Genomic DNA, 12,117 nt, shown 5'->3' on the forward strand with positions numbered 1-12,117 from the left:
ACGACCCAACTGATTAGACATTTTGGTGCCAGAAATGTATGACAAGATGTCAAAGGAAGTTAGGTGGATTTTTCGTCTGTCAACCGAAAAAATTTTTTAACACAGAGATTAATATTTAGTTTTAATTGGTATATTGAAAAATGCAGGTATTAAAAAGTTTAATGTGAGTTCTAATTTAAAATTAGGGTAATACATTCCTTAGGACAAACTGAATTTAAAAAACCAAAATCTGCCCCAAAAATATGTGACGTCATAAACTGTTTTTTAAAATTGAAAGAGTGGAAGAATTAAATATAATTAAGTAAAGTTATAATATTGTGAAGAATGGATATTGTTGGATTTTTCTGAGAGTATTTAAAAAGTCAAAGATATTGAAAGTATGGTTGGTTGCATATGTTAAAATTAAATTAAATTAAATTAATAATAATTAAATTAAATCAAATTATAATATTAAATTTATAAAGAACTTCTTTATAAATTTCCTGATATATATGCAACCAACCATATTTCAGAATTTTATTTATTTTTTTTAAAAAATAAATGCTCAGCTACAAATATTTAATTCATTTTACTCCAATATCTTAACATTTATCAATATTCCTAATATTCAAATCATAAGTTTCATGCAGCTTAAAAAGTTTTTACATTGATGTTTCTACAATCAAAGCAAATAAAAAAAAATATTTTTCTTTTAAGACACATATCTTTTAACGATATTTTCCTCTTTGATTTCAGCTCTCATTTCATTCTATACTTCACATAATTTACAGATATTATTAGTATTTTCTTATTCTATCAATATTCAGTTTCCTTAGTTTCCTGTAACATATGCAATCAACCATACTTTCAATATCTTTGACTTTTTAAATACTCTCAGACAATTCCAACAATATCCATTCTTCAAAATATCATAACGTTACTTAATTATATTTAATTCTTCCACTCTTTCCATTTTGAAAAACAGTTTAGGACGTCACATAATGTTGAAGCAGATTTTTGTTTTTTAAATTCAGTTTGTACTAAGGAATGTATTACCTTAATTTTAAATTAGATTATTATATTTATTAAGCTCAACAGGCCGTGAAGGCCTAGGGCTGAAAGATTTAATTTTTCCTTACAATTACTATTACATACAGTAGGAAAAATTAAAGAATACCCATGAACGAACATATAAAACACGCTGTATTTTCCTGTCACCGTGTCACACAAAAAATTGACCAGCGCAAATACATGTAATAATTATTATTACATGAACTGGCGATGGTCAATTTTCTTTGTGACACGGGGACAGGAAAATACAGCGTGTTTTATATGTTCGTTCATGGGTATTCTTTCATTTTTCCGACTGTATTTATATATAATGCTATATCCTATACTACTATAATATATACAATATTACATTTGTTTGTATAAAACACTTAATACTACACTTAACATTATAGTCTTTCCATACATTTCTTCACCACTTCCTTCCATTGTTTTCTGTCCAAAGCTTTTTCTTTCCAGTTTACAATATTACTTTGTTTTAAGTCTTCATATACGCTGTCCTTCCATCTCCTTCTTGGTCTTCCTATTCTTCTTTTTTGTATTGGCTTACGTAATAGAACCATTTTTGGCATTCTCGCCTTTCCCATTCTTTCTATGTGTCCTAAGTATCGGATTCTCTGTGCTTTGATTGCCGTCGTTATTTTTGGTTCATTATATAGTTCTTCAAGTTCCTTATTATTTCTTCTTCTCCATTGACCGTCTATTTTCACGCCTCCATATATTGCTCGTTGTATTTTCCTCTCCCATCTTTCTAAAAGGTCTATTTCTGATTTTTTAAGCACCCATGTTTCACATGCATATGTAGCTGTAGGTCTGATAACTGTTTTGTAGATTCTTATTTTTGTTTTTCTTGACACATCTTTGGATTTCATTAATGGACGCAATGCTCCATACTTTTTGTTTGCTTTTGCTATTCTTGCTTTTATTTCCCCTTCCCCATGTCCCTTTTCATCTACTTTTACACCCAGGTATGTAAATTCTGAAACTCTTTTAAATGCGCATACATTTTCTCCTTCTATCTCCAATGTGAAATTGTCTTCATTTTCTTTATCTGTTTCTCCCATTATCATGTATTTTGTCTTTTCCTTATTTATGAGAAGACCAAAAGGTTTGGCTTGTTTTATTATATTGCTCATTAATTTTGTTAGCTCTTTCTTACTTGTCGATAATAATGTTGGATCATCTGCGAATGCAATACATTGGTGGCCATTTTTAAAAATCGTTTCCTGTGTGCTTATTTTACTTTTCCTGATTATTGCTTCCAGTATTACATTAAAAACAGTCGTTGATAGTGGGTCTCCTTGTCTTAATCCTTCCTTTGTTTCAAAATTATTTGATTTATGTCCCTTCCATGCTATTTCGTTTGTGGAGTTATCCATAGTCATCTTTACCATCCTGACGATTTTACTTGGTATGCCCATTTCTTTCATTAGTGCGTACATCTGTTGCCGCTTTATCGTATCATAGGCCTGTTTAAAGTCGACGAACAGGACGTATACTGCTATTTTATGTTCGTAGCACGTAGTTTGGATTTCTTTTAACGCAAATATTTGGTCTGTCGTCGACCTATTACTTCTGAATCCTGCCTGATATTCGCCCAATATCTTTTCCGTGTATTGATTCAGCTTTTTTCTTAAGATGTTTGTCAATATTTTGTACACGACTTCTAGCAACGCGATACCTCTATAATTTTCACATCTCATTTTATCACCTTTTTTATGTATGGGGCATATCCTTGCCCTGGTCCATTCTCCTGGCATTCTTTCTGTTTCCCATATACTTTTTATCAGGCTATGTATCTCCTTGTGTAGTCTTTTTCCTCCTGCCTTTATCATTTCCGCCGATATTTCCGTTATTCCTGGGCTTTTATTGTTTTTTAGCCCTCTTATTTCATTTTCTATTTCTTCCCTCGTAGGTGTTTCTATTACTATATGGTCATCTTCAATTTCCTGGATTGTTCCCCTTTCTTCTTCGTTTTTGTTTAAAAGTTGTGTAAAATAAGTTTGCCAATTTCTCATTATTTCCCCGGGTTCATTTATTAATATTCCTTCCTCATTTTTCATATATGGGTTATGTTTCTGATATCCCCTTTCCATTTTTCTTGTTTCCTGGTAAAAGGATCTTATTTCCTTTTTTTGGAATTTTTCCTCTATCACTTTGAGTTTTTCTTCGTTGTATTTTCTTTTTTTATTTCTGCATGTTCTCTTCATAATTCTCTTCAATTCTCTATATTCTTGTGTGCTAATGTCACTATTATTTCTTAAGTTTTTTATTCTTATTTTTCTAATTTCTTCTGCTATTTTTTGACATTCCTCATCATACCATTCTTTTGCTTTTTGTTTTCTATTACCTTTAATTAATATTTCTTTACTGGTGTTTAAAACTGCTTCTTTTATGCTTTCCCACTTTTCTTCCGGGTCTAGTGTTTCTGGTTCTTCGTTTAGTCTGCTGGTTATTTGTTGTTCGTACTTCTTCTGTGTCATATTATCTTTTAGTATTGCTGTGTTGAATTGTTTTTTGATTTCTTTGTCCCTTTGATTGTCTTTCTTTATATTAGCATTTATTCTATAGGCTGCTCTTACCAAAAAGTGATCTGAGTCACATTCCGCTCCTCTCATACTTTTTATATTTATTATATTATGGGCGTGCTTCTTCTCTATTAATATGTGGTCTATTTGATTTATTGTCCTTTTGCCAGGGGAAATCCACGTTCCTTTATGTATATCTTTTCTGCGTTGGTATGTGCTTTTTATTACCATTTGTCTTTCTGTGGCAAAACCTATAATTCGTTGACCATTATCATTTGATACATCGTGTTTACTGTATTTTCCTGTTATATTTTCATATATATCCTCTTTTCCCACTTTAGCATTGCAGTCTCCCATTACTATTTTGATATCAAATGCTGGTAATCTGTCATATTCTCTCTCTAGTTGCTCATAGTATGCATCTTTGTCTTCTTCGGTGGCGTCTTCTATTGGTGCATGTACATTTATTATGCTTATGTTTCGTTGATTCCCTTTTAACCTGATTGTGCACATTCTATCTGATATCGGCTTGAAATTCATCACTCTGGTTTTCCATCTTTTCTGTATGATAAAGCCTGTTCCTAGCAATCTGTTATTCCCCCCACTTTTAAAAAATACTATATCATCTATTTCTACTATTTCTGTGTCTAATTGTTTTGTTTCTTGTAAAGCTAATATATCTATTTCATATCTTTTTGTTTCTCTAATTAATTTTTTAAGTTTTCCCGTTTCATAAGTGCCTCTTACGTTCCATGTTCCCAAATTAGTTTTCATTTTCTTGTTTTTAATCCCAATCGTCTCCTTGTCCATTGCCGTTGTTGCTACCGTTTCATTTACGTCGTTTAGTTTTTTTGGTTTCTGTTTTGGTTTTCTATTTTTAAGAGTTGTTGCTGATGTTTATTCCATGTCCATACCTCCTCATTTATTTTTATTTTTTGAAATCCTACCTTGACGTTTTTTCCTTCCAATTTAGCCTCTTTTGCCTTCGTTCTGATTTTACCCTGTATCATCCGTTCATTTTTGTCCATGTCGTCATTAATATATATTTCTTTTCCCTTTATGTCTCTCAATTTGCCTTTATTTTTCATAATTTCTTCTTTGTCCGTTGCATTTTCGAGCTCAATCAAGCAGGATTTACTTCCAATTTTTCTTGCGCTTTTTATTTTTGTCTCAACTTTTAGTGCATTGCATAAAAAATCTTGGACGTTATCTTTTGTTATGTTTTGATCGTAGGTATCCATATCTACTCCCTGCAGTATTATATTATTTCGTCTTTTGTCCTTTTCCATTCTGTCTATTTTATTTTCCAATTCTTCCACTTTTTGTTGGGTTTCTCTGTTTTCCTGTTTCAGCTTTTCAATTTTAAATTAGAACTCACATTAAACTTTTTAATACCTGCATTTTTCAATATACCAATTAAAACTAAATATTAATCTCTTTGTTAAAATTTTTTTTCGGTTGACAGATGAAAAATCCACCTAACTTCCTTTGACATCTTGTCATACATTTCTGGCACCAAACTGTCTAATCAGTTGGTTCGTAACCTCTCACCTGAACACAATTACTTACCTTGTGCAATTTTCGAGCAAGGATGAAATACATTCACATGTGATCTTTAAATCTTAAGACATCGACTTAATGTCGACTACTTTTTATTATATAATGTAACAATAATGTATTTTAGAGGTTTTATACCTATATTGAAGTGGCTAGTTTCAATTACTTGTACACTGGACGTAAGTAACCACATTTTCTTAAAAATTTTTAACTGTCAAAATTTCACCCTTTTGCTTTTTAATCTTAGTGGTTTACTTATTTCCAGGTTTACACTGATGATGGTCAGTCTGACCGAAAACGTTTTATACTTCCACTCTTTCGTGGATAAATTTTAAGGATTTTTTAATAAATTCATATATGCCTACATACAACAGAAGTGTTTACTTCATTCCACGTTGTTATATTAAAGGTATACAGCCAACTACAGGGTTGACTCCCTTTTTAAAGTTTTTATTTGGTTGAACGCCTATAAAAAAATCCAACAGAGCTGGTTATTGAACAAAATGGTTGGGAACTTGCTGAAGATAACACATATAAATTCAAATGGTTTGAAGGGTCTCAAATGCCAGAGACTGTTAGAGATATTATTTTTGAGAATGAAACAGACGATGAGATGGATGATGAGCAAGCTGATGATGAGATGCATAATAGCGAGAGTGATGAAAATAAGTATGATATCGATTTTAGTAAATGTGACAGCGAAATAAATGGTATATTCAACGAAAATTTTGTTTTCGTTTATAAATTCGCAAAGTCTGTTGGTTCGTTATTTCGTGCGTTGCCGCCCCTGCAATATCTGGAGCTTATCTACCGATATCAATCTAGTTTTGTCTCCTGAATCCAAATCTGAAAACGGCATTTCGATATCTCAAACCATCTTCGAGATAACCGACCGCAAAGACAATTTAAATCTCGGGACAGCAATTTAGGATCTTTTAGCAATTTTAGATAGCGAGATAATTCTACAATGGAGACACTGCTAAAATGCATTAAACCTAATGTACGTAAAAATGTAAATGAAAATTTCATATTATTTTAAACTATTTTAAACTAGGGCGTGATTCGACTCACATCGGCTAAAAATGCTTGTGATCAAGACCCTAAATTGCTGTCCCGAGATGCAAGTCTGCTCGTTTGACACATAAACGGCAAAAGAATTGAAATATCAAATAAATAAATATTATTTAATAATGTTAACGAAAGTAATGTTAAATGGCAGGTTACAAATCCTTTGAGCTGTCTACCTAATGATTTATGTATTATGTATATTATATGCAGTGTGTCTACTTAAGTTGGACACATATATTACGGGACACTTTTTAATTTTTAATTTTACGAAATAAAGTTGTAATTCATAAAAAGTTCTCCATCGTCTAAACTAAAACCTAATATTCAACCATCAGGGGTTCTCTTATTTTCATCATAACTTGCTTAGCTTTGATGTTATCAACTTCATCTGGAGCTCACTTGATAGGTGTTTTTGAGTACACTGACAAGTGTTTAGTAAGTATATCTTATAAAATGCATCGTTTTTCCGTTATTTCAACTTGAATACTTAGATTTAAGTACTAGCCGAAAAAAATATACAGGGTGTAACAAAAATGCAGGTCATACATTAATGTGCATATTCTGGGACCAAAAATAGTTCGAATGAACCTAACTTACCTTAGTATAAATATGCACATAAAAAAGTTACAGCCCTTTGAAGTTACAAAATGAAAATAGATTTTCTCGAATATATCGAAAACTATTAGAGATTTTTTATTGAAAATAGGCATGTGGCATTCTTATAGCAGGAACATCTTAAAGAAAAACTATAGTGAAATTTGTGCACCCCTTAAAAAATTTATGGGGTTTTGCTCCCTTAAACCCCCCAAACTTTTGTGTACGTGCCAATTAATTTATTATTGTGGTACCATTAGTTAAATTCAATGTTTTTAAAACTTTTTTGCCTCCTAGTATTTTTCGATAAGGCAGGTTTTATCGAGATGCGGCTTCTTTTTAATACGTTTACATACAAAATTTATGGGGGTTTTGTGCGTTTAAACCCCCCAAATGTTTGTGTACGTTCCAATTAAACTATTACTGCGGCACCATTAGTTACACACAGTTTTTTAAAATATTTTTTGCCTTTTTGTAATTTTTCGATAAGGCACCGTTTATCGAGATGTGGCGTCTTTTTTAATATGGTTCAAAATATACCTAAAAATGTAAATCATAAATAAATTTTCATATTATTACCAAGTGTCCACAATCGTACTTAACCATATACAAATATGTGGTAGATTTGACAAATATTCAAAATATCTCGATAAAAACTCATTTTTAGAAAAAGTACTATGAGGCAAAAAAGTTTTTAAAACATTGTGTTTAACTAATGGTACTATAGTAATAATTAAATTGGAACGTATACAAAAGTTTGGGGGGGTTTAAAGGAACAAAACCCCCATTAAATTTTTGAGGGGTTTCCAAATTCCACTACATATAATTTTTCTTAAGATACTACTGCTATAATAATACCACATGTCCATTCATTTTCAATAAATAAGCTCTAATAGTTTTCGATATATGTATTGGGAAAAATCGATTTTCATTTTGTAACTTCAAAGGGCTCTAACTTTTTTTGTGCACATTTGTACTAAGGTAAGTTAGGTTCAATCGAACTATTTTTGGTCCCAGAATATGTGAATAAATTTATGACCTGTATATTTGTTACACCCTGTATATTCAATCAACTATAACTCACTTTTAATTAATTCTAAAAGGTTTTTCATGTAAAGAATTTATTCGATTTTTTATTATCTTCAATTTTGGTAATCATAACTATTTTGTTAAAACTTAGTTTTTGAATTATTTATGAAAAATCGCTTTACACTATGCATTTGTTTCACGAAAAATTCAAATCTTTGATCTTTAATAACTCAAAAAGTATAGATTTATTTTAATAACTTGATATAACAAATTTTGCTTTAAATTTGTTCCTCTATCGATTAGTGGGGTTATTTTTAATAAAATAGTTTTCACCCCCCGAGAAGGGGTGGCATCCACCGCCAGGGTAAAAGCCAAGTTGGCACCAAATCAGTTTTGTTTCTTGAGGTATGCTCTAACTTGTCACCAATTTCCATGCAAATCGATGGAGGTTGAACAAAATAGGAGGTGAAAACCTTTAATGGCTGCACTAACTTTCCCCTTTCATCCCTTATTGCTACTTCCTGTATCCACTGAGGTATCAGCCTGAAAGGGGTCATAATTTTCAATATACAATAGACACATTTCACATGCGCCAAACTCCATATTACTTATGACGATCATTTTTCGGCTCTAGTTCTCCGTCTATAATTTTCAATTTAAAGTAATATTTAATTAATAAAGATTGTCGATCTCTTTTCCGACAAATTTTCAGCCGCGTTTCGTTAGTCCGACAACGTAAATATGTTAATGACGCGGGACGCGGAAACGCGTCCAACCTGCATTAAAATTGCTTGAGTTTGTTTGTATTAATAACACCCCTCTCAAAATAGTTATAGCTCTTAAAAAAAGTGGTCATCAAAGAGACGAAAGGGTGAATAAATATAAATCAATACAAGGAATAATTTAGTTTTTATATTATAATATTCCAGATAATATTGATACACAATAATTCATTTATTTTATAATTTTGTTTCAGTAAGTACCGTGAAAATGGCAAAAGACAACTTAAATACTTTTGTATCGAAAAACATTTATTTTACTCTTCACACATCTCTGAAATATTCCGAAGTGACTTTAAATCAAACCAAAGTTAAAATTGGGATCATTACTTTCTTGGAATCAAACTTTTCAGTGACAGACTTCTTAGAACAGGTAAATATTAAAATTTTAATGATAAAATGTGAGTTTTAAAAAATATGCTAATGGAAACCCTTTTTGTTGTCTCCGCTTATATTTCACGATTATGTATTCTTCTTCTTCTTCATCCATCTTGTATGTAGGCTTTAAAGCATGTTTCTTCTTCAATATTAGCCTACCAAATTGTTTAAGTTATCGCACCATCTTTTTCTTGGTCTGCCAATACTTCTTCGTCCATTTGGTGACTTATCTCGTACTATTCGTACTATCCTATCCTCTGCCATCCTACTAATGTGTTCATTCCACTCCTGTTTCCCTTTCGTCACCTATCCATTTTAGTTTTCTACATTGCATGATCTTCTTATGTTTTCGCTTCTCTCCCTATCCAACAGACTTTTTCCTGCTATTCGTCGGAGTATTTTCATCTCTGTTGTTTCTAGTGGTCGTCTCGTTTTAGATGTGTCAGGTCTTGTCTCCGCCGTGTATGTCAATATAGGTCTAATTGCTGCTTTATAGATTCTTGCTGTTGTGTCTTGTCTTAGGTGTTTGTTCTTCCAGATTATGTCATTAAGAGACTCCGCCGCTTTACTTGCTTTTAAGCTTTGTTGTCATACTTCCTCTTCAACATCTCCGTAACTGGTTATATCTATTCCCAGATATCTAAACCTTGCTTCCTGCCCATTAATTTCGATTTTACATCGAAGCGGGTATTTAGATGTTCTCATACATTTGGTTTTTTTCTGCTGATATTATCATATCATATTGTATTTCTTGGCTGTTTTATTGATTTTTTTTTTTTAATTTAATGTACAGGATGTTGTTTTGTGGGTCTGAATATTTTTCCAATATTCATTTTATTCCGGACCTGGATTTTCAATAATTATTGTAAATAAATGAACCGATTAGACACCTTAATGAATATTCTCATACCAAATATAAAGAAAATTTACAGTGTGGGTAGAAACTTATGAACCAAATAAGAAGTTAGAAAAATAGATAAAACACTCAGTATCTTTGTTATTGGTGAAGTAAGGCGTATTGCCATTAAGTATGATATTTTTGAGGTCACGTAGGTATCCCCCTTTTACAGTTAACGTGTGTTACTTTCACAAAAAAACACATCCTGTATACATCAAATTATCGGTTAAAAAAATATTGTACTTTGCGCGACCGAAAATTAGTATTTTTAAGGACTACATAATCTTCCAATCTGCGTGCCTTCACCTGAAAACACCACTGTCGGGTTTTGTAACGAAAATTACTATTCAAGCTATGACCAGATATACTTGATTTTTTTTATTTGTTTTATATTATTTCTTTTCTCAGAACTATTTCTAGATCTGTTTCCTACAATATCTTAATCAAAATGTTTTAAAAAATTTTGTTCGTTCAATCTTACTGCATTTGTATACAATTAAAGAAACAGTTTTTCCAACATGACCCCTCACTTATATATTAATTTTGTTTTTAAGGCCAACAAAATCAGTAGATATGGTGAAAAAGCAGCTTGGTTAATTGTGGATAATTGTCATTATCTGATGACCATAATGGAAAAGCTACGATACGCGAGTTTCGATTTGAATGCTGACATCGTCATTGCAGCAGATCCAATTTACAGTCTGCCTCTTACTTTGGTAAATAAGGTTTTAATACATTTTAGGTACACCTTTATTTATAAATTTTTATACTAATAGATTTATCTAGATTTTTACATTTACATTTATCCGGGAAAGGTGGGTCCAACGGGCCCGAGACTCCAATTCTTTTATCATAAACTGATAAAAAAAATTATTAAATTTTATGCATCACTGAATTTGTTTTGAAGTATGTTTCCTTCAACATATCCATGAGCTATTCATAATATTCATTATAATTTTTGAAATTATTGCGTCGAAAGAATTTTGTCACGTAAAGGGGCAACACGAGCCCGTCGCACCCTATTTTTATTTATACCTAAAGTCTAAATATTTGTTACAAAGATTAATCTGGCAGTCAGGTAATGTTTTTGTGGATTATCTAAACGACTATTTTGATTCCGGAAATCTAATAATAAAGTCTAAACGTGTAACAAACAATGTAAACATCTCTTTGATGTGAACATCAAATAGATCCTTACAATAGGTGTTATATATATTCTAAATGAATTTTAAAAACTGATAATCATTATTGGAATGCAATAATATTGTTAGGTAGGTACCTATACATATTTTGAAATAAATAATGCATCTGCTATCAGTCGTTTGATATCGACTAATATATGACTAATAGAATATACGACTAATAGAAAAATAAATGACTAATCTATGTTTTTTTTATTTTTATTGTATTTTTTATCCTAATACTTAATATTAATTTAATTTTTCATATCTATTCTAGTTGGGAATAAGTTAATCGTGTGGCTTAGTCCCAACTAAAATGGTAAATTTATATGACAAAGTATTAATTTGTAAAAGTAAAATAATACTATTCTTCTGACTTATGCGTTTTATTCATTTTGTAAAGATTGTTTTTGTCGGTACTTTATACATGAGCTGCTAATTACCATAATCTTTGCAACCACCCATCTGAGAAGGGTTTTCACACAATAATGAAAGACAACAACACCGTAATATTTTTCCAGGGTATGCTTAAACATCAACCTCTCTTTTCAAATAAAATGGCCTGGTAGATTTACAAAAGTTTTTATTTATTTATAAATTAAGTCTTTATTTGGCTGTAAGTGTTTATTACTTGTGTATAAATATTTTTTCTACAAAAGCTTTCTTGCATTTCGTTATTTTGTGCAAATCTTTCAGGTAGATCGCACCCTCGAGATAGACCGCATATTATAGTAGCGCCTTTTTTTAATCTAGATAATTTAAATTTAACTTAAAAAAAATCAAAAAAGAATATTTTAGCAATATATGGGTAAATATGAATAGTACATTCAAGAACAGTGGTGGGCCCAACGGACCCGAGTTGCCCGGTTACGTAAGTAAAATGTGTTGCCCGGATAATAACTTCATCTGAAGGCTACTTATACTCTATAAGCTATCATGGTAAATACAACTAAAGTGGAAACAGTAACTTCATAATCATGGAATATGGAAGACAAGATTTGGTAGGGAGGTGATCCACTTTTAGACATAATTTCCTCCCAGGTCGTAACTCTCTATAT

General features: G+C 31.2%; 1 protein-coding gene across 1 annotated transcript in view; it reads left to right on the forward strand.

Annotated features, from left to right (window-relative positions):
* Positions 1-12,117, forward strand: part of LOC114332161 (glutamate receptor ionotropic, delta-2-like) — a 174,426-nt gene that overhangs the window by 18,701 nt on the left and 143,608 nt on the right. The window contains exons 2-3 of the mRNA XM_050646850.1: positions 8,800-8,975; positions 10,433-10,594. Of these exons, the coding sequence (XP_050502807.1) occupies positions 8,800-8,975; positions 10,433-10,594 (338 nt within the window). The remainder of the gene's footprint in view (positions 1-8,799; positions 8,976-10,432; positions 10,595-12,117) is intronic.

Source organism: Diabrotica virgifera, chromosome 1, assembly GCF_917563875.1.
Source record: "Diabrotica virgifera virgifera chromosome 1, PGI_DIABVI_V3a".
NCBI classification, from domain to species: Eukaryota; Metazoa; Arthropoda; class Insecta; order Coleoptera; family Chrysomelidae; genus Diabrotica; species Diabrotica virgifera.